At 46.8% G+C, this 27,242-nt stretch overlaps 2 protein-coding genes across 4 annotated transcripts in view; one reads left to right on the forward strand and one right to left on the reverse strand.

Moving 5' to 3' along the window:
* Positions 1–4,181, forward strand: part of Nfatc3 (nuclear factor of activated T cells 3) — an 84,849-nt gene extending 80,668 nt beyond the window's left edge. For both annotated transcript variants that reach the window (XM_006986839.4, XM_006986838.4), the window contains one exon: positions 1,473–4,181. Coding sequence is in view for 1 of the 2 variants with exons in the window: in XM_006986838.4 (XP_006986900.1) it covers positions 1,473–1,594 (122 nt within the window). In the remaining variant the exon portion in view is untranslated. The remainder of the gene's footprint in view (positions 1–1,472) is intronic.
* On the reverse strand, positions 4,036–10,658 carry Esrp2 (epithelial splicing regulatory protein 2). 2 transcript variants are annotated; one of them, XM_006986840.4, is made up of 15 exons: positions 10,247–10,658; positions 10,029–10,157; positions 8,481–8,594; positions 8,256–8,370; positions 7,854–7,952; positions 7,587–7,641; positions 7,407–7,517; positions 7,202–7,334; positions 7,080–7,122; positions 6,654–6,955; positions 6,361–6,573; positions 6,054–6,252; positions 5,741–5,927; positions 5,336–5,501; positions 4,036–5,253 (listed from the first exon to the last, which is right to left on the reverse strand). In XM_006986840.4, exons 1-15 carry the CDS (start codon positions 10,442–10,444, stop codon positions 5,164–5,166), a joined length of 2,154 nt encoding a protein of 717 aa, XP_006986902.1. In that variant the 5' UTR covers positions 10,445–10,658; the 3' UTR covers positions 4,036–5,163. The 2 variants fall into 2 exon arrangements, with proteins under 2 accessions (XP_006986902.1, XP_015860864.1); XM_016005378.3 differs by having other exon boundaries at positions 7,407–7,514; positions 10,247–10,613.
* Between the last annotated feature and the right edge of the window lie 16,584 nt (positions 10,659–27,242).

A 27,242-nucleotide genomic window follows, 5' to 3' on the forward strand; every position in this document is an offset into this window, starting at 1 on the left:
TGTTTTGCCTACATGTACATATGTATGTGCACCTGTGCATGCCTAGGGAAGCCAGAAAAGGGAACTGGAATTACAGACAGTTATGAGTTGTCATGTGAGTGCTGGAAACCAAACCCGAGTCCTCTATAAGAGCAGCAAGTGCTCTTAACTGCTAAACCATCTCCTCAGTCCCCATGAAAGGAATCTTTATTTGAAAAGAAAGAAAAGCTAGGTATGGTAGTAGATACCTATAATCCCAGCTTCTTTTCTCTCTTTTTGTTTGTTTCTAACGGGGAACAGTGTATCGCTCAGTAGCCCAGCCTGGCCTGGAGCGCAATATGTAGCCAAGGCTGGGTTCCTGAGCATTGGGGTTACTTACATATGTAAGCCACCACACCCAGCTTTCTTTTTTTCTTTTAGATGGAAGTTCTTGACATTTCCTCACAGACCACTGTGCTTTCTGAGCTGTTGGGCAAAAGCCTGCGATTAGAAAGGTCCACATGTATGCAGATGCCTCCACATAATAAAGGGTACATATAGTAGGACAAGACAACAGAGTAGCCCCTTAAGCTTGGTGGTTCACTCTGGCTAAAGCATTTCTTTCGCTTTATATCCTTAGGTGGCACTGTGGGAAATCGGAAGGGGAAACATTCCCAGAGGGATTCAAAGTAGGAAAAATTACAGTTAAGGTGAACATTTACTGTTAAAGACTTTTGAAATTTTTTTTTAAGGTACCTATCAGCTCTGCTAGGAGCATGAGCTTTTGGAATGAGAATAAAGAATGTTTCCTGTTGAGGTTGGAGAGATGACTCATCAGTTAAGAGCACTTGCTGCAAAGCCTGAGGTGATGGTGCAAGTGTTTAATCCCAGCATTTGGGAGGTAGAGGCAGGTGACCTCTGAGTTCAAGGCCAGCCTGGTCTACAGAGTTCCAGGACAGCCAGGGCTACATAGAGAAACCCTGTACTCTGTCTCGAAAAATGAGAGAGAGAGAGAGAGACAGAGAGAGAGAGAGAGAGAGAGAGAGAGAGAGAGAGAGAGAGAGAGAGAGAGAGAGAAGAAAAGCACTTGCTCTTGCTGAGGATCTGGGTTTGATTCCCAGCACCCACATGGTGGCTCACAGCCATCTATAACCCGAGTTTGAGAGGATCCTGTGCTCTTGTGACATCCAAGGCACCAGGAGTGAAAGTGCATGGTGCGCAGACATACATACAGGCAAAACATTCATATACATGAAATAAAATAAATTTAACAAAATTTTCCTGTTCTCAGTCATTTGTTTAAAAATCCAAACAGAATTAAGAAGGGGGAAAGGGGGGGGGGGGGTCTGTAGCCACTTGAGGAATGATGCTTTTATCTTTATGCCATTCAGCTCTGGAGTAAGCTTCAAGTGCAGCCTTTACCTTTTTACTCAAAGCCATTGAAAGGAAAATGTCTAAGAGGAAAACCTCATATTCCTTTGAAGTTACTAACCACTCTTCTTTTTCTTTTTCAGTGAACGAGATAATTGGGAGAGACATGTCCCAGATTTCTGTTTCCCAAGGCCCAGAGGTGAGCAGAGACGCTCCTCTCCCACGTTCCAAGTCCCCAGATTTAGGAAGATCTGATGGGCTCTAACTGCAGCTTTGTGCCCACTACGTGCTTCTCTCTTGGACCTTGGGTTTCCAACCAGACTTCAGAACGTGTTCCAGGAGTTGGACTGACTCACTGTGGGAAAAGCAGCATTCCTCCACCTCAAGCCTTGAGCAGATTTTATGAAAGAACAGGAACAGCATAGGCTGTTTAAGCTGTGGGAAAATGAGCTTTGCTTTTTCTTTCTTTTTTTTTTTTTTAATTTAAATAGGATACTTTTATATGATGGGTGCTTTGAGTGTGAATGCAGCAGGCTCTCTATTTCAGAGGTGCTGCTCTTGCAGGTGACCTGGTTGCATAGCTAGGATTAGTAATTTGTACTGCTTTCTGGTCATTTGAAGAGCCCTTTAGTCATGATGATATTTTTAAAGTAAGAAATTTTGATAAAACCTCCCAGAGGCAGACAAAAAAAAAAAATTATACTTAGTCCACACTTACACCTCAAAAACTTAGCATGCATCCTGAAGCCTTTCATAGATTCATAGGAAATAAAGCCAAATGTAGCTCATACTCTTTATAAAAAGTACAATGTTAGGTAAATCGAGAAGAGACCATTCCATCATTTAAGTGTTGGAATATGAATACATTCCAGAGCATAAGTCTTTTTGTAACTTTAGATAGTCATCAAGCAGCCTCTCCGTTAGCTCCACGTTCAAGCTGTTTTCTTCCCTCAGGACCTGGGGTAAAATGATCATTTGTAAGGTGAATTTCAAAGGTAGGGTGTTAGCTTGGGTAGTTATTTTCTACCTAACTTTTCAAGTGGTAGCATCTGCCTTGAGTCTGTAGTCTTTGAAGCCAGTCTCCTTGAAGTCAGGCCGGCAATGTTGTCGGGAGCTAAATCTGAATGAGCTGTGTACTAGGAGAGGCAGAGAAAATTCAGGACTCCAGATGAAAAGGCTTTAAGATTCACAGTGGCATAGAAGGCTTATCTCCTATTCTGTTTACAGCCTGCAATGATTCTGTCCCATGGTGTCCTGACTGTATGACCTAAAAACCAGGCTTTTCTCCAAAAGGCTTTGAGGCACATCCAAAAATGAAGTGGTGTCATAGACCTGTCCTTCCACACCAAAGACACCTGGTGCTGCTGCTGGTTAGGCTTCTGTCCAAGGCAGGGGCCAGCAGAAACTCCAGCCTGCTGTCTACCAAAGGAGGTGCCCTAGTTGGGTACTGTTCCCAAACCCTGCCTTTACCCCTTCCCTCTTAAAGTCCCTAAATTTGACAGTGTTTTCAAATGAAATAATGTACTTTCATTTATTCAGGAAGCAAACTGAGTGCCTGCAGGTGAGACACTGTGCTGCACTGGCTAACAACTTAATGCTGTTACTTTAGGGGGTCGTGACCTTTGATGATAGGGCTTTCCTTATCAAGGCCGAATCAGGCCTAGGCAGGGTCTAGGCTGTTGCCCACCACCTCTAATGAGCAGGGTAGGAGATACTGATTCAGGATGAGGGAAATATGTGTTTGTTTTTAACATGATGCTTTAAATTTCTCCCCTCTAACTAGTTAGAAAACAGTCTGTCAGCAAATGCTCTGGCCATTCTTGGAGCTGGATATTTTCCAGATTTCTCTGAAAGTGAGTTTTGTATCAGTGAGTGTGGATAGTGAGATTTGCTTTAGGGCCTGTGGTTGGTAGCCCACAGCTTCATCTACAGGGCATTGGCCTCTCAGGTGAATTTGCAGAGACTTGGCCAAATTTGCTTCCACCCTCTTTCCCCTGGGGCAGCTGCCTCATGTGGGGTCATTTGCATGACCCCTTGGGGGTGCTGCTTTGCTGCCTTCCAGAATAAAAGCCTCTATGATCCAGAGTTGCTATGCACCAAATTCTGATGCCTTTTAAATACCTTGATGCCTGTAGCATTAGAAGTGCTTTCCTATTTAAAACAGGTTAGATTTTAAAATAGAGCTTTGTATTCTATGGAACAGTTTTATATTAGCTTTGTATAAGCTTTCATGTAAGAGTCATATTTTTTGGCTTTGTAGATAAAGACTTAAATTTTTGTGCAAAATAGTGATGGTAAAGCACACATCCATTGGACTATGCAAACTGATTTCTAGTAGCAGCACTGAGCAACTGGGCATTTGCTAGCACACACCCTTTCCTCTCACCTGTACTAGACCTTGGGTTGAGGAATGGAGGAGCAGCCTTCTGTTTACTAGAGATGCGAGAAACATGGCTGAAAACATTAAATAGAAATGTTTGGGTTCATATGTGGTGCTGCTGCCCTGGGTACAAACCACCACCACCACCCAGGACCAGCCAGTATCACCAGACCTCTGCTGGGCCTGTTTTTAATACGCAGAACACATGGTCATCTTGTTCTGTATCTGAACAAGACTCAGATGGGCTCAAGTTGAAACCACGTGTTTTATAGAACGGATGTTTAGGTAAAGAAATTGGTTCTCAGTTATGTTTACAGCATTTGGAATTGTGTTTTCTTGTACATTTTGTATTTTAAAATCTTTTATAGGAGTGCATTGCTCCTTACACAAATACAAAGGGAAGATGAGCCAGCAGTTCAGGCTCCTCCTCGGTTACAGTGCTGAAATAATAAACAGTGACAGATCAACAGTATTCTTGAAATCTGAGTTTTTATCCATCTGGGGCTGACTGCTGTGGAACCCTTTGGGCCAGAGTTAAGGGCTCTGTGGCTTCTTAAAAGTCCACTTGACCAGGAACTTTCATTCACTTTACGGAAAAGATAGAGTTCAAAATTCCTTCTGGAATGAGTTCTGCACCCATTAATGGATGCAAAGGACATACCACAGTGTTTGCTGGGCTCTGGACAACTGGTCTTCCAAGGTGTTGCAAGAAAACGTTGACAAAGTCCCATTTAAATTCAACCTGAGTTTGCAAGTGCTACCTGCCCTCTGTTGTTCTCTGGGGATATTGCAGGAGCACAGTCCAGAATAGCTTGGGGTTTTTGTAGTTTGTGGTAGGGGGCTATACAGCCTTGGCTGGCCTAGAACTATGTAGACCAAACTGCCTCCTGAGTGCTGAGTTACAGGCGTGAGCCATCACATCCAGCTGGTAGTTTTGCCATCCGAAGTCCTCGGGTGTGGCTGGAGGGGACTCATTTGAGGCCACCCCTGGCACTTTGTTTCTGAGGTCCAGGTACCCTGAGGGTGGGTACTAACTCGCTGCCTTCCTGCCTCCTGGAAGGATATGGAGAGTAGAGAGTTGGGGTCTTAGGCTCAGGTGGACTCTTGATTTTCCCAAGGATCATAAATATCAACCTGGGCCTGCTGTGTACCCCTCAACTCTAGTATTTGAGGGCCAAGGACAGATCACAGGCTTCCTGGGTGTCACACCCTCAGGAATAGAGCAGCCTCATCACCCCAGCCCTGCCTGTAAGGTAGTCATTGTTTTTAGGGTGAGCAGGCAGAGGAACAAGGGTATATGGAAGGAAGGAGAATGGTGCTGAGCTTGGTCTTTTCCGGGTGCCTTTGAGAGCTTGGACAAGCCAGAGAGAAGCCACTGGATTGAGGGTACTCTGCACTCAGGAAAGGCATGCTAGCGGAGGACATCAGCTCAGTCTGCTTCCTGGTTTCCTCTTCTACAAACACACCCACTCCTTGGGAGCTTGTAACACGGTGCGAGGCGGGTCACCAACAGACATCAGAGTGGTGTAGTCCTCGGGGGCCAGCTGCGGAAGTGACACGGATTTAGGGGATGGAGCTCCAGGTTCAGCCATAGACCCTCAAGCCCTCCCAGCCACACGACCTCACCTGGTAGGCTTGGAAGACACTGAGGAGATCCTTCATACCAGCCGTATATGGGACCCCCTGCATTCGGACCAGGGCTCCTGGCTGTGACAACATTGAAGTGGGAGTAGAGGCCAAGGCAGTAGGAGGTGTGGTGAGGTAGCCTACAGTAGTGGGAGAGACTGGGGGGCTGGGGCGGGGGAGACAGGAATTTAGTCACACATCCCACCTGTATCATAGACCAAGACCATCCTCGCCTGCACCTCTACAGTGATAGCTCCAGTCTGTCAGCCCACACCGGTAACGCCCTTGCCATCTCAAAGTGAAGGCTGGTTTCTAAGTGATCGTGGACCATCTGGGCCAGCTATCTATCAGGACCCTTCTACATGGTGACAGCAAGTCTGTGAGGCAGTCCTAGAAGCAAGGTACCTGGGGTAGTAGGCCGTGTAGTTCATGTACAGTTGAGTGGCTGGCCCTGGGTAGTAGGCAAGAGGAGCAGGGGCAGCAGGTACCCTGGCAGCTGGCAGCAGTGCAGACGAAGGGTACAGTGCAGTGGTCTCTGTGGGAATGAGGGCTGGGGTGGCTTGGAAGGTGGCATAGGTAGGTGGCGAGAGGCCTGGAGACAAGTGAAGAGCACATTTAGAGAGCCCACAATGTCCCTGGATAGGGCAACTGCAATGGGAAGTGGTGGCTTGCAACACCTTGGCTCCCACGTGCCTCCTCCAGCCCATGAAGCACTCACAGGGCAGTTTGCAGGGTGGGGGGGACATGCCACTGCGGCTCAAGGAACCCCCCATCAGCACACGGCTCATCTCCTCTGTGGAACAAGGGACGACTTCCACGTAGCGTTCTTTCATCACCTTCTTGTGGCAACGCTGGGCAGCAGCCAGAGCACGCTCCGATGACATCATCTGGATGAAGGCATCACCAGATGGCCGGCCCTGTGCACACCACCTTGTAAGCAGTTTGCCACATATAAAAACGCCTTACTCTGAACACGCCCTTTCCCGCCCGCCCTGTGCTGGCGCCCTTCCTAGCAGGAGTCTCACCTGCTGGTTGAGCACCATATGCACACCATGAGGCCGAATGTCAGCTGCTGCTTCTCCTAGAAAACTCAGAATGTCTTCAATGGTGGCTGTGTAGGGCAGGCCTCGAAGGCGGACACAGTCCCTCCCGGCCCCTCCTGCCAGTGGGAAGGGCATGGGCAGCAGCGGAGCAGTCAGTGTGGGAAGGAGTGGGCTGGTTGCATAGCGGTTCAGGACCTAGTAAGAAAGGCAGCAGGTTTGCCAGGCTATGTCGCGACCCAAGGCACACTGGGACATAGGGATCCTTGAGTGCTCACCTGCTGCACCTCAGCTGCAGTGCTCCTGAAGAGTTCAATGTATCGCTTACCCAGCATGCCTTTGTGCCTGCGCAGAGCAGCCTGTGCCTGTTCCTCACAGGCAAAGAGGGCAAAGGCATCTCCGGTTGGCCTGCCGTCAGGGTGGCGCACAAAGAGCAGCCCGTCAGCACCCCCAGTCACCGGGCACTCTGGCCCCAGGAAGCCCAGAACGTCGGTTGGCCCAGCTGAAAAGGGGAGTCCCCGCAGCCTCAGGATCACTTGATCTTCCCGTGACAGGAAACGGGCCACCTCGAGTGATGTGCCTAGGTTGGAAGAACAGGAGACACTTGCTGATTTAATCCTTGTAACATGCACCCACAGGGGACCCAAGAAGCAATGAGCGGTAGGGAAAGGGGTAGATCCAGAGCCTTCTATGGGCACACTCACCCCCTGCGATCTTTACAAACTCCTCCCCTGTGGCTTTATATACCTGTGGGTATAGAAAGCAGCCCATAGGTCTCAGTCCTTACTCAGCTTTGCCCTGCTCCACGTCCAGCCCAAAGTCCCACCTCAATATAGCGGACACCCATGTGGTGCTTGTGTCTCTGCAGCGCTAGGTCCCGCTGCTCGCTGTCCACGAATCGGATGAGGGCCTCGCCATTCCTGCGGCCCTGGGCGTTGAGACAGAGTGCGACACCACCCCTGTGGAGCCAGTGTTGTTAGTGCCTCCTGGGTAGGCTTGCCCGCTTACCCCTCCCATCCTGCCACACCCACCTGGCAATGTTGAGCCCTTTGAAGAATCGAGCCACATCCTGGTCTGATGACTGCCAGGGCAACCCACGGGCCCGTACTACAGTCTCATTGTCCACCACATCAGCCTTGCTGCTGTGGGGGCAGGACACAGGATCAGAGCTGTCCAGATGTTGTCACCCCCACCCCTGCTCCCACACTCACCAAGGCCCCGTTTCATATTTCTGCTTTACCACCTCTGGCTTCGAAAACAACTGACCTGAGAGGAGATGGCATGGGGGTCAGCAGGGTCTGGTGGAGGAAGTCTCCCCACCAAGCTCTGCAAAAATAGGACAGGTGAGGGAATTGAGGTCATAGAGGGGTTTCCACCTTGTGTTCTCTTAGAGAAGGTCACAAGTCTGCAAAAGGACTCCAAGGAATAGGCATTCACCCAACCCCGACAGGAGGTGACAAGCCGTGCGAGATTCTTACCATTGGGCCCTTCAAGTAGGTGGAGAATGACAGCCACCATAGTCTTAACTTCCCAGACCCCAAAGTCATCTTCTGTTGCGTCTGTTTCTAGTCCCAAGTCTACAGACAGAGAAGTGACAACTAGGGTCCAGGTCCATACACCCCACATCACCCCCAAACACCCGCAGAGTCTTAGCAAACACTAGTTATGGCCCAGCTCACACATGCACCTACAGGCCTCCAGACCAAACACAGACATGCCCACATTCCAAATGTATCCCAGCATAGGTGCAGGCATGGGAACCCTAAAGGACAAGGCCAAAGACAAAGACCTGCCTACATTAATATAACCCCTACAGCAGTGAGCACATGCTTGGACAGATTAGCCACCCCTCCACCTTAATTCTGCTGGGTCACAGGTACCCTGTGCCATGGTGCCCACTGTGAGGTCCCTGGTGGGGCAGGCGCTTGGGTGCTGCATGTGGAACTCTCTTCGGAGGTCATAGAAGGAGAAGAAGGTGTCCGGGAGCACCAGGTTCTGGGAGCACATGGGAGTAGGGATGAAGAGGTGAACTAAGGCATCCTGCGCATTCCCACAGCAACAGGGATCTTGCAAACCCAACCACCCGTGTGCCCTTGATGGCATACCTTCCTGGAGGCCTCAGGGTGCAGAACCTGTCGCAACAGCTGCTGCCCATCAGTGCAGAGCACATAGGGGCCGCCGCCCAGCAGAGCCACATCCCTGCTCACCAGCTGTGAGAACTGGGGACAGGGAGTGGAGACTCAGACATAGATTCACAGCTAGGCAGGCTGAAACTGGGGGCAGGAGGGAGGGAGCGACTCAGGCTGCAAAGCTGGTTCAGCAGGATGTTCAGCCCTACCCTGCCTGGGAAGCAGAAGGCCCTGCTCTATATCCCAGGCTCCTGATCCCCACCCTTGCCCTAGTCCACTGTCACCTCCTCTAGGCCAAATGAGAACAGTCACACATCACCCGAGCCCCCATCACACACTCCAGGAGTCTGGAGCAAGGCCAGAGCAAACACCTGGTGGAGTGAGGCAAGCAGGTGGAGAGGGGCGGGGCAAAGCAGGTTAAACCTGTCCTGGCCCAGGCACCAACCTCAGACAGGTGGGGGAGGCTCACACCTGCCCGAGGGCCCGAAGGCTCATGGTCAGTGGCAGCCCCGCCCCTTGGTCTGACCAACCCAGGGACGGAGAAACACCAAGGACAGAGAGCTTCATACTTGGACACGAGCGGCCGCCTGAGCTTTGACCCACACCCTATCGACCAACTGGCACTGAGCTGTTTGCTCATAGAGGGGGTAGCACTCTGCAGGCTGCCCAGCACGCTCCTGCCTTTCCCCCTGCCAGTTCTGTGACACTTTTCAGCCTAAGGCTGACAGCAAGGCACCCCGATTTTCTGCAGCACCCCTCCCAGGTGAGCAATAGGTTAGGCCTGGAGCCCTTGTGCGACATGTTCCGATTGAGCATCTTTGTTTTCTCACTAAGAACCACAGAGTTGGAAGAGGACAGATTCTATGCTTCTAAAGAGCTTACACTCGTTATAACTCGGCCATGGGGTGAGTGCAGCAGTGCAGACAGGGAAAATAGCAGGAAGACTAATTCCCACTTGACGGGGGTCGGGGGGTGGGGGGAGCATGACCCGAGGCCTTGGCGCTCAGCAGGCAAGTAGCCCCCAGGTAGAGTACGGACAGCACCCACGCCTGGCTGGTCGGCTGGGGCAGGCCTAAACCAGCAGCCCTCACCTAGCGGCGTCTGCCCCTGAGGCAGACACCGCCCGACGCCCCCGCTCCAGCCGCTCCCAAGAGAGCAGGCAGCAGGGACCAGTGATCCAGGGCCGAACTTGAGTTCCCTGACCCTCTTTCTGAGTGGTCTGGACCTCGCTCCTCCGCTAGCGGGGGAGGGGGGCAGACGAAGGGACCTCAGGGGTGGATCCCTCAGCCGCTGTTGTCACCCCCCTCAACAGGAGTGGGTGCCTGTAAAGGCTGGAAAGTAAGGTGCCTCTGGGAATGGCCTAGCACGCGGCAGTCGCTCAGAAGTTTCAAACAAGACGCTGTCCTACTGTCTGCCAGCGAGTCGCGGCGCTCCAGGCTTCGCCTCCTGCCTTCCCCACACCCCGGCGAGGTAGCGCCTCTATCACCTCGCTGTTCCACCACCCACGCGGACCCCCACGCTCACCTGCTGCAGCACCTTGTCCAGGGACTCCGCCCGCGCTAGGCTGTCTGCGCTGAGGCCGCTCGCCTCCCGGCACTGCGGACTCAGTGCAGCCGCCTCACCGCGAACCAGCGACTTGTGCAGGGTCCCCACCTAAGAGCAGCAGGGATAGCCCGGTGAGCCCCTGCGCCTCACCGGCCTTGAAGCGTCCTGAGGGGCCCCGCCACCTCTCTCCACCCTACCTGTCGGCTGCGCGGCTCCACCACTTGCCAAACTAGGAGGATTAAGTCGGTCTCGTCCGAGCCCAGGTCCGGCCCCAGCGCACCAGCAGTGGCCCCAAACAAAACGACCAGCGACTCGGGCCCGGGGCTGGGGTCTGTGGCGGAGTCTACGGCGGGATCTGGGCCCGGGGGTGGGGGCGGAGGCGGCGGTGGAGTCATGGCCGCAGAGGAAGGGGGCGCTCGGCCACACACACACACACGCGGACCGACGAGGCGCACGCACGCACCGACCGACGGCAAACAGAGGAGCTTGGGCGGGATCCGGGGTGTTGGGGGCGGCACCTGCGGCGGGGCTGTTACAGTGGGAGCTGCAGAGACCCGCCCGCCGTGCCCTTTGGGGCTGGGCGGTGCGGCTGCTGTCCCAGCCTACTCCGGCGAGTTACCTGCGGCCCCGAGGACCACGTGATCGGGGCGGCCCCGGGAACCTCGGGGGAGGGCCAGGAACCCTGGCCAGGAGGCGAGAACTCACTTTAGCCTTGGCGTGTGCTGCGCAGCTGGAGACGAACACCTCCTGTCTCCTGCTTCCTCTCCAGCAGGCAATGAGTCCTCCGCAAAAGAACGTTCAGAATCAGAGGCCTTTTCCATTCCGCGAGGGTCATGCGGAACCCGTGGAAGTCAAAAGGAGTCAGTCTATGGGCTGTAGGGGGTCACGACGTCCCGGCTTGGGGGTTAATGGGAGTCACAAAGGGTCAAAACCCGACAATGAGCGCTACCATGTATCCACTGGAAGATCGGTTGGAGAATGGGAGGGCGGCAAAGATCAAGGGTTCTTAGAGCTGTGGGCGGTCACTAGAGATCACAGGGAAGAACGTGCCCATACAGGTGTTAGAGTCGGCCTTGGGCTGCGTCCGCCAAGTGCCGGCAGTGCAAAGCCCAGTCACTGTGGACGCGAGAGCTCAAGCCTTGATGCCAGGGAAGAAACACCTTTCTTCAAACCCTAGAGAGCTGCATCCCAAGTGAAGCTAAACTAGCTAAATGATCGGCGCCTGGCGACTCAGCCTACCTACCCCACTTGGGGGTTGCCTGCCTATTTCCGTCTTTCTTGGATGATAGACGTGCGATCTGGAGATTGAAAGCACCCGGGCAGGTACCGGCTAGCGGTGAGCTGTGTACGCGCGCACGCAGGCTGCAGTCTGCATCCCAACCCAATTCAGACTAGTCCCATCCGGCCCATGGAGTTTGGAGAGACTCCTTTACTGTTGTTTCCAGGCCGCCCTGTGCGCTCGGGATAGTTTTCCTTCTACTCAACTGTAACTAGTAATCTGGCGGGAGGAAGGACCTATAGCCTGGAGATGCAGGTTACCAAACCAAGGCTGAAGAAGAACCTTGTGTGTTTAGAAAAGCGGGGCGCTACATATGAGTCTTGGATAAAGGGCAGCCCAGTACCCAGGTGCATCCCCAACTCATGCCCAAGGAAGGAGTGTGGAGCCAGGGAACCTATAATGGGTAGTGCGCCTCCCGGGTTTTCCCACACAGTAGCGCAGGAACACAGTAAACAGATATAGTGGAAGGTGGTTGGTGGTCGAACCTTGCAATCCCTATCCGAGCGGCCCACCCGGAGCCAGCCATCTAAGTCCCGCCCCCGACGATAAGCCTGGAATGTCAAATATTTGCTCAAGGAACCTAGTGAAACCTTGAGGTAAAGCCCCTCCCTTTCCGGAGCGCGCCTGCGTCAGTTCAGACTTTCCAGTAGGACACTCCCTTCCAACTAGTTCCTTCTACTCGCCACCCGCCACGCCTCGTCCTGGTTATTTAAACATCAAGACCTGAAAAGCTACAGGCTCCAGTTTAAAGGGGCACAGCCCCGGCGTCCCTTCACGGCTATACCGGCGCTCCTGGCATAGCCGTGAAGTCTCTACCCACAACCTCCCAGCAAGGCTTCCCATTTCGTTCAACTTGTAGACCTCGGCTCCCGATTCTCCAGAGACCTTGGGATCCCTGACTGTCCTGAGCCCACTGGAAAGAAGCGTCAGTGCCCAGATTCCCACTAGGTAAAGCACAGTACTTACGGACAGACTGGGTGGCTCCTTTCAACTCCGGTGCGCTCATCCGGCCATTCTCCATAGTAAAACTATTCCAGACCCACCCTCAAAGTCTTTGGTTTTTATTTGTTTTATCATATTTATTTGTGCTTGTGTGTAGGTGCGCGCGTGCCACAGCGCTTGTGTGGAGGTCAGAGGACAACTAGTATGAATTGGTTCTCTCCTTCCACGAAATAGATCCTGGGCATGGAACTGAAACAAGCCATCTTACCACAACGTGTTTTTTGTTTTTTGTTTTTAAATAATTTATTTAACTTTATTTTGTGTGCATTGGTGTCAAGGTGTCAGATGCCCTGGAACTGGAGTTACAGACAGTTGTGACCTGCCATGTGAGTGCTGAGAATTAAACCCAGGTCCTCTGGAAGAGCAGCCAGTGCTCTTAACCACTGAGCCATCTCTCCAGCCCCAACTGTTCTGTTCTTTGAGACCAACTCTCATGTACCCATGTACTGACTAAATAGCAGAGGATGATCTTGCAAATCTGATTTTCCTGCCTTCACCTCCCAAGTGCTTGGGAGCCCAGCTAGAAGTGCCTCTGCACGAAAAAGGCAGAGGCTGGAGGATGGCTGCAAAGATCCAAGCTAATGTGTATATATATATATATATATATATATATATATATATATATATATATATATATATATATATATAATGGAGTTTTTAATCAGAATCTGTCAAATGTTAATGGACTAGACATGATTAATGTAATTTTTGGCTGTATATATTGTATATATTTATTGGATAGTTTTTCTTGTATTAGTTATAAGATTTCTTTAATTTTAGACAAAAAGAGAGGAAATGTGGTGGTATTGTGTTCCCCAAAATATTGTGTACCTTAATAAACTTATCTGGTCTATTTTGCAAGTTCCAGGTCATAAATCAACAAATAAAGCTAATAAGATTAGTAGCTGAATGTGGGCTTGCAATCACCATACTCAAGAGGCTAGGACAGGAGTTCCAGGCCAACCCTGAGCTACATAAAATAACTAATTTTTAAAATTAGTTATTTAGCCAATGCTTGGGAGGCAGAGGCAGGCAGATCTCTGAGTTTGAGTCCAGTTTGTTCTAGGGAATGAGTTACAGGACAGCCAGGACTACACAGAGAGACCCTGTCTCAAAAAAACAAACAAGGGGTTGGGGATTTAGCTCAGTGGTAGAGCGCTTGCCTAGCAAGCACAAGGCCCTGGGTTCAGTCCTCAGCTCCGGAAAAAAAATTATTTATAGCCAAGTATGGCAGGGTAGTGCATGCCTAAATCCCAGTAGTGATTGGTGGATCTCTGTGAGTTCAAGGCTAGCCTGGTCTAGGACAGCCCCAGGACAACCAGAGCTACACAGAGAGACCCTGATTCAAAGCAAACCAAATAATGATGGGTCCTAGATCACCCTATCATTTAATATCATTTAATAAAGACAACTTTGCACTCCTTACCCTCTCCCACTTTTTTTTTTTTTAAGGGAGAGTCTTGGGCCTGGGAAGATGGCTCAGCCGTTAAGAGCACTGAGGATGTGGGTTCAATTCCCAACACCCACATGGCAGCCCACAACTGTCTGTGACCCCAGTTCCAGAGTGCCTCAGACATACATGCAGGCAAAACACTAATGCACATAAATAAATAAATAAATAAATAAATAAATAAATAAATAAATAAATAATAAAGAGTCTCACTATTGTAGCCCTTAGCTAGTTTGGAACTCACTATGTAGACTAGGCTGGTCTCAGGCTCACAGAGATCTGCCTGCCTCTGTCTCCCCAGTGCTGGGATTAAAGATGTGTGTCACCATGTCTGGCTGCTGCTTCCTTCCTTTTTTTTTTTTTTTTTTTTTTTTGAGTCAGGGTTTCTCTGTGTAGCTTTGCACCTTTCCTGGAACTTGCTTTGTAGACCAGGCTGGCCTCGAACTCACAGAGAGATCCGCCTGCCTCTGCCTCCCGAGTGCTGGGATTAAAGGCGTGCGCCACCACTGCCCGGCCCTTTTTTTTTTTTTTAATAAAATTTTTTATTTCATGTTCTTTGGTTTTGCCTGTGTGTCTGTCTGGGTGATGGTATCAGATACCCTGGAACTGGAGTTACAGACAGTTGTGAGCTGCCATGTGGGTGCTGGGAACTGAACCGAGTCTTCTGGAAGAGGAGTCAGTGCTCTTAACCGCTGAGCCATCTCTCCAGCCCTCTTTCTTTCCTATTTTATTTTTTTAATTTAATGTGTGTGTGTGTGTGTGTGTGTGTGTGTGTGTGTGTGTGTGCTATGTGTGTGCCTGGTACTCACAGAGGTCATAAGAAAGTGTCCTGGAACTGGAGTTACACATGACTGTGAGTCACTGGTGGGTGCTGGGAATTAAACAGGCTTCCTCACCAAGAGCACCAAGTGCTCTAAAGCACTGAGCCGTCTCTCCAGCCCCTGCTTCTGCTTTCTATGCCAGCACTGCTAAGTTCCTTTGGACCAAGGGGCCTTTTCTTTGGTGGCTTTTGCTCCCAGCCCACCTCTGCTCTTCCTCGATATTTTCACCTCTCAGAACCTCCTTCTGTAGCGGGGATCTGCTGTGCAGTCTGAGGTTTCTGTACTGGTGAAGGGCCGAGCCCCAGTCAGTCCTCACCCTCTGCGTGTTCTAGGGTAATTGATGAAGAATGGGAGGTGGGTACCAAACAGAGGGAGTAAGTAAATGCTGTCCTAAATTGCACTCTAGAAAGAAGGGAGCATGTTTCAAGGGAGTGCACACAAGGCTCTGTGAAAAGATAGTTTGGTCACACACAGGGGTAGGTTTGGGGGATGTCGGTGCAACTTCTCTGCTAACAGGAGTGGTGAGAAAGCATCCTCTTCTCTCTCTCCCCTCTCCCTTTCCCTGTCCCTCTCGACAGGGTTTCTGTGGAGCCTTTCCTGGAACTTACTCTGTACCCCAGGCTGGCCTTGAACTCACAGAGATTCGCCTGGCTCTGCCTCCCGAGTGCTGGGATCAAAGGTGTGTGCCACCGCCACCATCACCCAGCTTCCCTCTCTTTTTGATTAGAAAAAAAATCCTGCAATAGAATAAGATTCAACTAGAGGATCATTTTTTGCCCTCAGCTGCTTCCAACAAACTCTATGTCTCCTGGGTAACTAGAAATAGCCAGCCCAGCTGGGCGGTGGTGGCACATGCCTTTAATCCCAGCACTTGGGAAGCAGAGGCAGGTGGATCTCAGTGAGTTCCTGGCCAGCCTGGTCTAGAAGGCGAGTTCCAGGGCAGCCGGAGCTGTTACACAGAGGAAACCGGTTTCCCATCTCTGCATCGTTGCATAATCATTTAATACCACCAGAGGGCGAGCAGACTCTGTGGTCTTAAACTTTTTGAGAGAAGCCAGGTAGAGGGTGAGGTGTTAGAGCATGCATCTCTCTGTGGGCAGTAACCAGGGCAGAGACGAAATGCCTTGACGCTGCCATCCAAGCATTTCCGCTGGCTTCAGAATCTACGTGTGGCTCCTGAGACACAGGGTTTAATCTGCTAGTTGACAGTCTCATATGTGTGTATAAGGCGCTCTACGTTCCCGCATCCCTGCGCGCTCTGCTCCCCTCCTCCCGCCAAATCCCACTTTCATGCCTTTTTCTTTTGTTTTTTTTTTTTCCTTTTATTTTATTTTACAATACCATTCAGTTCTACATATCAGCCATGGATTCCCTTGTTCTCCCCCCTCCTGCCCCCCTCCTCTTCCCCCCAGCCCACCCCCCATTCCCACCTCCTCCAGGGCAAAGCCTCCCCCGAGTTCTTTTGGTTTTTTTGACCCACAATGATTAACCAGGGCCACCAGCATGGGCACAGGTATGAAGCTATTCACTGGAACATCAGTGACTCACCAATGGCTACATCATTGAAGACAATGACTTCCCCCTCAATCAACAGCCCTCAGCCGTTAGCTCCCCTGGACCAGTGGGGACCCAGGAGTGTAGATGTAACAGTATTATTAAATAAACACAGAGCCAAATGTAGCGTTAAAAGCCCAAGAGGTCAGAGCAGTAGCCAAGAGCTGAGACAAAAACTGCCTTTTTACCCCTCGCTGCCGCTGCCATCCTTCCCCATGAGAAAGAGAGCTACTTCCTGTGTGTCTGTCTTTTTATTGACTTTCTGTTCTGCCTTCTCACTGGTTATAAACCCAACCACATGACCTGTTGTGTATCTGTCTATACAGACCTCCAAGTCTTCCATGGTTGGTACTGGGATTAAAGGTGTGTGTCTCCATGCTGGTGGTGTCCTTGAACACACAGAGATCTACCTGTCAAGTGATCAGGATGAAGGGCGTGTGCTACCACTGCCAGACTTCTGCTATGGCTTGCTATTAGCTCTGACCCCCAGGCACTTTTATTTATTAACATACAAATCAAATCACATTTTAGCATAAATAAAATATCGCCATACATGAGCCCCCCCACTATGACTGAATGTTGACAGAGTCCCTGTCTGTGAAGGCCTATGCAAGCCACTGTGGCTGTTGTGAGTTCATGAGCGCCACAGCTACATCATGTCCCTAAGACAGTGTTTTGTGACACTCCTCTTTACTCATCCTGTCTGCCTTTTCCTTCATGTTCCCTGAACCTTGGAGGGGGTAGTATAGGTAGGTGTCCTGTTTATGACTAAGCACTCAGTACTCACTTATTCTCAGGAACTTGACCAGCCATGAGCCCAGACAAAGGTGAGAAATCCACGGAGTCTGCTCAAAGGGCAAAGGGATTTATTAGGGAAGAAATACTCATGGTACAGAACAGAATTGTCGAAGGTTCTGGAGTGCTGGGGCACAGTCTCACGTGGTTCCCGCTGTCCAAATCAGTCCCACATCCAAGTCCCACAAGGGAGCGAAGAGGGTGGCGAAACTGAGCATCTCCGTCTTAAGGGTAGCTGAGAGGCCACACCCCAGGGGCGTGGACTTCAAGGTCATAGGCCGGTAGAGCAGTTACCTGTTATGTCTCTAGGGCTGTGTGTGTGCTTCAGGGTCCTAGAACAGCTATCCACTACATCACCCTTTATGCCTAAATAAGAAAGCTCTAACCTAATATAAAACTATACACAATAGGAACCATTATCAAGTATTGTCCAGGAGAGAGGAAAGGCAATAGCCTAACAGAAATAGAAATATAACCAGCAAGAAAAACATCAAACGAGACACACACTAAAATCCAGAAATGCCCACAACATAGGTAAATGGCATGTTACAGAGATTACTCCAATAGCTGTCCTTTCTAAAAAATCTAACTTTAGCCGGGCGGTGGTGGCGCACGCCTTTAATCCCAGCACTCGGGAGGCAGAGCCAGGCGGATCTCTGTGAGTTCGAGGCCAACCTGGGCTACCAAGTGAGCTCCAGGAAAGGCGCAAAGCTACGCAGAGAAACCCTGTCTCAAAAAAACCAAAAAAAAAAAAAAAAAAAAAAAATCTAACTTTAGCCAGGCAGTGGTGGCACATGCCTTTAATCCCAGCACTTAGGAGGCAGAGGCAGGTGGAACTCTGTGAGTTCGAGGTCAGCCTGGGCTACAGAGTGAGATCCAGGATAGGCACCAAAACTACACAGAGAAACCCTGTCTCAAAAAACAAAAACAAACAAACAAACAAAATTAGTATCTGAAATGTTCTTAACTAAGATATGGGAGGACTGTAATTATAACTATCTAGTCTTCAACCCTGTCAAAGACCTGAGAAGGAACATAATAATGCCTAAGAAAACAGGAAATGCAAGCAGGCAATTTTTGAAAAATTGCAGGAATAGACAGAGACAGCTGGCAGCTTGGACAGTTACTTAAAGTTTCTCAGTACCATTGGGGCATCCATTTTGGCCAAGGGCCTATAATATCTGATAGACCATTTTCAGAAACAGGAATTTTGAGAGCCCATCTTACCTTGTCTTGGCAAGGTTCAGTAGCCTTGTGTCCTGCTTGTCCAGAAAGGACAGCATGCATACTGTCAGTAGTTGAGGCAAAGGCAGTTCTTTGCCCAGCAGGCCATTTTGTACCAAGAAGAAGACAACTTCCAAATGGGGTGTCTTAGAAGCCCAACATTTTATCAGGAGAAGATCGGTGCTGCCAGGAGCAATCATGTCTCACATCAACACAATTCTAAGTTATCAAAACATTTAAATGCCATATTCTCTAGGTCTATGAAGTATTTGAAGATTACCTATCCATCTGACATATGTTTCTGTAAATCTGGAAAACCTAACATAATTATAGATATGATAAGCATGGGTGACTATTAATCTGTAAATCTTATCTACCTAAATAACCTAAGGACTAAGGCTTTACATAACAAGGTAAACAGTCTGTAAATAGATGTACAGTATAAGGACAAGGACCTCAAAATTGTGACAATACACAAAATATCTTAAACAGGTAGAAATGTATAGTGCAGTATTGTAACAATACCCTTAATATGTATAAATATACAAAATATCAAACAGAGGTAGAACATATATACAGTATGGTGAATAATTTTGTTTTATATCAATATACAAAATATTTCAAATAGGAGTAGGAACATGTGTACAATCATAGTTTTGAATTTGTGTCAATATACAAGTTATCTTATATAGGAATAGAAAAATAGTTTACATTTGTATCAATATACAAGAATCCATATCAGTGCAAGTTACCTAAGTCTGATAGTTTGCTAAATTAGTTTATTTGTAGATACAATAATCTACCTTAATATCCTATACCTATCTATTCCCCTTTTCTTTCTTTTCCACAAAGAATCCTGATTCTAAATTTTATTGTTCCATTCCCAACTCTATAGCAACTTATCCATAAACCCTGAGAAAATGAAAACTTTGGGGAGGGGGGCATCATTTTTTTAAAATTGTTTCTTGTTGTTTAGGAGGCAACAGTATCTTTATAGGATCCTGTAAGAAAGCCAAACAGTTAAGTTGCAATAGGACTAGCTGTAATGTTTGTAGCTAGTCTCAGAGTAGTGGGTAAAGTTATCTGAGGTTCTGACTAGAAGTGTAACAGGATGGACCATCTCATTTTGGAATTGTCCTGAAGAGTTTGCAGTCCAAGCTGATCATTGAGTAATAGTCTTAGGTGTAATGGCATCATTCTGGACTGGGTAGAGTCGTTGTTGTGGGGCCCCATCTTCCTTCTGGAAATTTTAGAGATTGCTATTGGAAAGACATCTTTCATTGTGGAAAACTTGAACATTATTGTCAAAATGGAAAGTTTGGATTTTAGGATGATGTGAGGGACGATTCCCAGAAATCAAGGATAAGCATGGAAAGAAATAGAATGTTCACAGGGTGGTGGTGGTGGTGGTGGCGGTGGCGGCGGCGGCGGCGGCGGCGGCGGCGGCGGCGGCGGCGGCGGCGGCGCACGCCTTCAATCCCAGCACTCGGGAGGCAGAGGCAGGCGGATCTTTGTGAGTTCGAGGCCAGCCTGGTCTACAGAGGGAGTTCCAGGAAAGGCGCAAAACTACACAGAGAAACCCTGTCTCAAAAAACCAAAAAAGAAAAAAAAAAGAAAAAGAAAAAGAAAAAAGAAATAGAATATTGACAACAATGGTCCCTAGATTATTGGTTTTTTGTTTTGTTTTGTTTTGTTTTGTTTTGTTTTGTTTTGTTTTGTTTTTTTGTCCCATATCAGTTGGCTCTTCTAATATGAGACAGGATCTCCTAATTTTTTGTTGCTGTTTAGCAATATGCTTGGGTTTAGAGAAGGAAAGAGCCACATTTCAACTCCAAAGCCAGCTTGATTTAGAATTGAATTGGGACCATATTTATTCTAGAGTTAAAGAGATATTGATGTTAGGCAGTGAGATATTACCTTGTAGATTATATTGGTACCAGTAGGTCCTTTCCTTTTATTGTAGATGTCTGGGTGTCCAAGGTCTTTTGATTTTTAAAAGATGAGTATTCCTATTATCCTGTAAAGACAAAAAACAGACCCCTGCCCTGACCCTTGTTTGTTGAGTTTTTCTTACAGTTTGTAGAGATGTCACATCAGTGGATGAGCTGTCACTTCTACTCATCAAGGGCTTTCTCCTATTTGAGTTGAATTTTTATTAATTTTGTTGGTATCTATAGTTTTTCTTCTGTAGAAACAAAAGCAAAACCCCTCTCCCAAAGTAGGACATATCCTGGTTTCCATTCAGAGATCAACACATATTTGAAGTAAGCTGGTTGATTTTGCTCAGGAGTTTTTTCTGTTGTCCAATGTCTCTCCGCAGCGGTTGTTCCTTTCTCATCAGCACTGAGAAAATGCAAGGTTAATAGAGTATTATGTAATCTACTTTTAGGGATCGTTGTTATTTCTTTTTGTTTATTTAGCATATCCTTTTTTTTTTTTTTTTTTTTTGGTTTTTCGAGACAGGGTTTCTCTGTGTAGCTTTGCGCCTTTCCTGGAACTCACTTGGTAGCCCAGGCTGGCCTTGAACTCACAGAGATCCGCCTGGCTCTGCCTCCCGAGTGCTGGGATTAAAGGCGTGCGCCACCACCGCCCGGCTTATTTAGCATATCCTTTAAAGTTCAATTAGAGGGCTGGAGAGATGGCTGAGTGGTTAAAATTCGATTAGATCATTCTATGACTGGCCTGTGAGATTGTGTAATATGTCTATAATATGCTTTATAGTTTAATAAGCAAAAAATTGTTTCATCTTATTTGAGACATATGCTGGAGCATTGTCAGTCTTAATTTGTACAGATATTCCAAAGATGGCCATAATGTCTAAGAGGTGTGTAATTATAGAATCAGCCTTTTCAGAACTCATAGGAAGTGAATAGGTGTCAATGGTATGGTGTACATATTTTAATCTTCCAAATTCTGTGAAATGAAACATATCCATCTGTTAAATTTCATTTCTTTGTATACCTTTAGGATTGCTTCCTGACGGTAATAGAGTTTGGTTACAGAAGGAACAAGTAGGACATTATCTTATAATTTCCTTGCCTTGTTGCCAAGTGATGGAAAAGTCCTTTTTTAAATCTTTGTTATTTATATGGTATGTCTTATGAAATTCTGAGGCTTCTAGCACATTACCTATTAATAACTGATCAATCTTATCATTATCTTGTGCTAGAGGACATGGCAGACTCATATGGGATCTGATGTGTGTTATATATACAGAATATTCCCTATTTCTGATGATTTCCTGTAATTGTATAAATAGTGAAGTTAATTCTGTATTATCAGGAATAAATTCAACAGTTTCAATACATAAAACAAGTTTCTCGGGGTTGGAGAAATGGCTCAGGGGTTAAGAACACTGACTGCTCTTCCAGAGGTCCTGAGTTCAACTCCCAGCAACCACATGGTAGCTCACAACCATCTATAGTGGGATCTGATGCCCTCTAATGGCATGTAGGGATACATGCAGACAGAACACTGTACACATAATAAATAAATCTTAAAAAAAAAAAAAAACAACAAGTTTCTCTGCATATTGGAGTCAGTAACTATATTGAGAGGTTCCGTGAAGTCCATTAGTATCATAAGAATGGCATACAGTTCAGTCTTTTGTACAGAATTGTAGGGGATTTGAACCATTTTATTTAAATCTCCTGATTTATATCCTGTTTTTTTCTGATTCATTTGCATCAGTACAGAATGTGGGAACTCTAGAGATTGTTTTTTGCTGTATAATGGGAGGAAGGACTGGCCCATTTAGTTCTTTTTATGAATTCTAGTCTCTTGATTTTGATTTTGGGATAACAGTTGTTAATCTCTCCAAAAAAATTATTACAGGCTCTTTGCCAGTATTCATTATCTTTCATTAAAGAAGAAATTTCCTCATTAGTTAAAGGTACTACAATTTCTGTTGAGTCCATTCCTGTCAACTAACAAAGTCTTAATTTTCCTTTTAGAATCAAATCAGAGATCTTTTCCATATATGTCTTTAATTTCTTACTCGGTTTATGTGATAGAAATATCCATTCCAATATAATATCTTCCCTTTACATCAAAACCCCTATGGGAGAGTGTCTGGAGGGTAATATGACCAGAATGCCTTTAAGTTCAGGATTCACATGATCCATATGTGCCTCTTGTATTTTCTTTTCTACTAGAGCCAATTCCTTCTCTGCTTCAGTTGATAATTCTCTTGGACTGTTTAAGTCCTTGTCCCATTTTAGGGTATTGGCTAAATTTACTAGTTCATTTTTAGGTATTCCAATGATAGTCTGTAAGTAGGAAATGCTTCCTAACAATTTTTGAAAATCTCTAAGAGTCCACAATTGATCTCCCCTGAGTTGTAACTTTTGGGGTCTAATTTTTTTTATATCTATCTTATATCCTAACTAATTAACAGAATCTCTTCTTTGTATTTTTTGGGGAGCAATTTGTAATCCCTAGTAAGCTTTATTTTTCTGAATATGTTTTCTAAGATATTTAACTTAAGATCAGCTAATAAGATATCATCCATATAATGGTAAATTATAGATTGTGGAAATTGTGCATGAATTCTTTCCAATTTTTTTTGCATAAAATATTGGCATAGGGTGGGGCTATTTAACATTCCCTGGGGGAAAACCTTCCATTGATATTTTTTGACTGGCTGGGAATTAGTATAAGTAGGTATTGTGAGGGCAAATTTTTCTCTATCCTTTTCATGAAGAGGTATGGAAAAGAAACATTTTTTTTCTTTCTTTTCTTTTTTTTTTTTTTTTTTTTGAGACAGAGTTTCTCTGTGTAGCTTTGCGCCTTTCCTGGAACCCACTTGGTAGCCCAGGCTGGCCTCGAACTCACAGAGATCCGCCTGGCTCTGTCTCCCGAGTGCTGGGATCAAAGGCATGTGCCACCACTGCCCAGCAAGAAACAGTTTTTTAAGTCAATAACTATAATAGGCCATTCTTTGGGTAACAGAGAGGGCAAGGGCATCCCATTCTATAGGGAGCCCATAGGCTGAATTACTTTATTAATGGCTCTAAGATCTGTCAGCGTTCTCCATTTACCAGATTTCTTTTTAGTAACAAATACAGAAGAATTCCAAGGGCTGGTAGATTCTTCAATATGTTGAGGATTTAACTGTTTGTGAACCAGCTGTTTTAAGGCTTGTAGTTTCTCTTGTGTCATAGGCCATTGTCTGTAGCTAGAGAGTTTCTCTCTGGGTTCCGCCAATCCCCGGCAGTCCTGGAGCCCACTTACAAAATAAACACACAGACGCTTATATTATTTAAACTGCTCAGCCACTAGCTCAGGCCTACCATTGTCTAGCTCTTACACTTAAACTCGGCCCATTTCTGTTAATCTGTATGTCGCCACATGTTCCATGGCTTTGCCTGTTGTCTCTACATGCTGCTCCCTGGACGGCAGGCTGGTGTCTCTTCCAGCTTCCACCTCCCAGCCTCTCTTCTCTGTTTGTCCCACCAATCCTATACTTCCTGCCTGGATACTGGCCAGTCAGTGTTTTATTTATCAGTCAATCATAACAACATATATTCACAACATACAGGACATCACACAGCAATTGTCCAACCCAGAAAGATTTATCAGTTAGTCATTTTAAAGGTGGGGCCATTGGTACTTCTGAGAGTTCAATGGCAGTTGTGTTCTGTTTATGTACAGCCTGAATGGTTGGTGGCTGGTTTTTTGTTTTGTTTTTCGAGACAGGGTTTCTCTGTGTAGCTTTGCGCCTTTCCTGGAATGCTGTTTTTTTTTTTAAATAGTGTCTTATAATATTATTTTCAGAAACATGAATTGGTCTATATTCCATTTCTGAGACTGGAGGAATGTTCATCTTGATATTCCATTGCTATAATGGATCTTGGCCCCAAAGATTCATTGCTATATTAGCCATATTTGGCTTCAGCCTTACTCTCTGTTTTTCTGGCACTGTGTATTTAACCCATCTCATATTTTGTTTTGTCTGAAATGGGGTTTCAATACCTAGAAACTGGAAATCTACCTTTTTTTTTTTTTTTTTTTTTTTTTTTGTCGGAGCTGAGGACTGAACCCAGGGCCTTGCACTTGCTAGGCAAGTGCTCTATCACTGAGCTAAATCCTCAACCCCGGAAATCTACCTCTTGAAGAGGCCAATTCAGATGCTATGATTTTGGTGTAATTATAGTCATATCTCCATCTGTGTCCACTAAGCCTTCTAGAATAATTTTATTTTTTTGGTTTTTTTGAGACAGGGTTTCTCTGTGTAGTTTTGGTGCCTGTCCTGGAACTTGATTTGTAGACCAGACTGGAATCGAACTCACAGAGATCTGCCTGGCTCTGCCTCCAGAGTGCTGGGAGAGGCCCCCCTCAAGGTGTTTCCCATCAGAAAAGGGTTGCCTTGTATGTCTCTTGTTGATCTGTATTCTTTGGTCCATTGTTGACCTTTGCCGCATCTTCTGCATAAGGTTGGGGTCTCCTGTTTGGGTTATTTCTGGAAGAAGCATTGTTTCTAGGAATGCCCTGTGTACAATTCCTTCTTAGATGACCTGGTTTATTAGAGTTAAAACATTTGGTATTTTGATGTCTCCTTCTACATTTGGAAATCATCTCTCCTATCCAAGCCTCTTCATCATACTTAAGAGACTCAATATGGTTTGTGTGTTGAATCCATTCCTTTATGGATGTTGATTTAACCTTTAAAGGTACAAGATTCCTTTTGCATTCTATATTAGTATTATCAAGAGCCAAAGATTGAATTAATATTTGTCTTAATTCATGTTCTGATACTGTCTTGTTTATAGCCTTGGTCAGTCTTTGTAAAAAATCAGTAAATGGTTCTTTTGACTCCCGGAAGACCTTTGTATATAGCTCAGTTGGTCTTTCTGAGTCTGGAATTTTTTCCCAAGTATTTAAGGCTGCTGTATGGCATATGGATAATGTATGCTTATCAAAGGTAGATTGTGCATTTATATCATCAAAGTGGCACTCATCAAGAATTTGATCTTAAAATAAATAAATAAATAGATAGATAGATAGATAAAAGAATTTGGGGGTTGGGGATTTAGCTCAGTGGTAGAGCTCTTGCCTAGCAAGCATAAAAGCCCTGGGTTCAATCCTCAGCTCTGGTGGGGCGGGGTGGGGGGGTGTTGATCCTGGGAGATCTCAAAATCTCTAATCTTATCTTGTTCAAGGGTATTTTTAGCTTTTAGATACTTTTTTCTATTATTTTATTTTGTGTGTATTGATGTTTTGTCTGCATGCATATCTGTGTACCATGTGTTTACCTGGTACCCACAGAAGTCTTAAGTCTTAAAGCCTTAAGTAACCTAAAACTGGAGTTACAGGCAATTATGAACTGCCAAGTGGGTGATGGGAACTGAGCCCAGGTCCTCTAGAAGAGTCGCCAGTGCTCTTAACCACTGAGGGGTTTGTTGTTGTTTGTTTTTTTAAATTCCTGGCTGTCCTGGATCTCACTCTATAGACCAGGCTGGCCTCAAACTCACAGAGATCCACCTGCTGTTGCCTCCCTGAATGCTGGAATTAAAGACATGCACCATCACCACCTGGCACCAGTGAGTTTTTAAAGCTTACTTTTCAGACTCTCAGTCTCTGTCCCACCCTCACCTACCCTACCCTACCTTGCACTCTGAACCCTCTGCTGTAATTCTTTAGCTTTCTGGGCTGCTGGCGCACCAACCCACCCTTTGTTGTCTTGGAAAACTACTTCTCTTCAAGTATAACAACCTTCCTTGATGCCTAGTCCAGATTGGATGCTCTGTTCCGGGCCTTTGCCTTCCGTGTTCTGGGTTGAATGGCTAATTGGATTAGAGTTTGTCCCCTCAGTGACTCCAGGAAAGCTCTGGAAGCAGAAGAATAGTGGCCTGCAGAATCTAGGGTTTAGGGAAAAGTGATTGACATCCAAATGGGCTTCATTATGATCACTAAATGCTTTGGAAGTCCTGGTTTTGGAAGCCCCGTTGTTATCCATTTGGTCTCCACAGGAAATCTAGAAGCACGGGTCTGTGTGAGGAAGTGGGGGGAACTGTGGAGGCTGTTGGCTGTATTCTCGTCCAAGGAAGAGAGCAAAACTGGCCTGGCATCTGCTTCTGAGTTGATTCCTACTCCCTTTGCCCAGGGTGTGCCTGCCCACAAGGATACTCTCTCTCTCTTTCTCAGAGTGCCAGCTGGACTGCTTCACCTCTCAGTCTTTTTTCTCCTCCTCTGAGCCAGACAGGAACTCAGCCTTTCTTGGAAGCTGTGTGGAAGGCACATCGCTGATGTATTTAGCACCTATATATACACATCTGTTGTGTGCTAGGAGCTTGATTTTGCAGTGACTGTGGCCTGGTGGGAGCCAGGCAGGGGTGTTTCAGGTGCAGTAGTCATTTCCTGGCTGAAGCCTAAATGAAGAGTTCAGCAGAGACCCCCTCCCCCCAAATGGAGAGCTGTAGAGAGCAACAGAGGTTTCCTAGTAAGAAATTACTCAGGGTCTGAGAATCTGAGCTTGCTTTACCCAGCAGGGCTGCATAAGGGGATGATCTGACCAAGGGCATGGTTACTAGGTGTTTGGAAGGGTGGACACTTGGCTGTGCAGTGTACTTTGATCTAGCAAGAGGGAGGTCTTTTGCGCCACCCATTGGCACTGTTATAAAAAGCCCTTTTGAATTAATGGAAAAGGCCGTTGGGTATTGACCCAGGTCCTCCCGAAGCTATCCTGTGTTTCTGTCTTTCTATCTAATATTTTCTTATCCCTCTCTCCTCATAGGAACCCTGGAAAAGGTGGGAACTGGCCTTCCACAGGGAATGCAGGGTGTTGTTACTGCAGCCAGCTCAGAAGTCTCATAGGATCCTGTTCTAGCCAGAGAGGAAGTCAGAGGCTGGAGATGAGAAGGCTAGATTAACTAGGGAAACAGAGTGGACTACCAGTCATGGTCTTCTTCACTCGATGGAAATGGGAGAGACATCACAGAGTGGTGGTGAGTTAGAGGGACAGTGAGTGGTGGCACCTAACTTCATGATGTCTACCTGGCATACAGAGAATATTCCTCCAGAATAAGAGCATAAATTGGAACACCAGCAGTGAAGCTATTGTGGCGGTT

The sequence above is a fragment of the Peromyscus maniculatus genome, chromosome 5 (genome assembly GCF_049852395.1).
Source record: "Peromyscus maniculatus bairdii isolate BWxNUB_F1_BW_parent chromosome 5, HU_Pman_BW_mat_3.1, whole genome shotgun sequence".
Classification (NCBI taxonomy): Eukaryota; Metazoa; Chordata; class Mammalia; order Rodentia; family Cricetidae; genus Peromyscus; species Peromyscus maniculatus.

Coding starts and splice junctions, on each gene's coding strand:
- Esrp2 (XM_006986840.4), bottom strand. CDS start 10,444: ATGACTCCACCGCCGCCTCCGCCCCCACCCCCGGGCCCAGATCCCGCC. Junction 7,953..8,255: donor AGTGGGCACCATGGCACAGG/GTACCTGTGACC, acceptor CTCTGTCTGTAG/ACTTGGGACTAGAAACAGAC. Junction 5,502..5,740: donor TACACGGCCTACTACCCCAG/GTACCTTGCTTC, acceptor CCCCCGCCCCAG/CCCCCCAGTCTCTCCCACTA.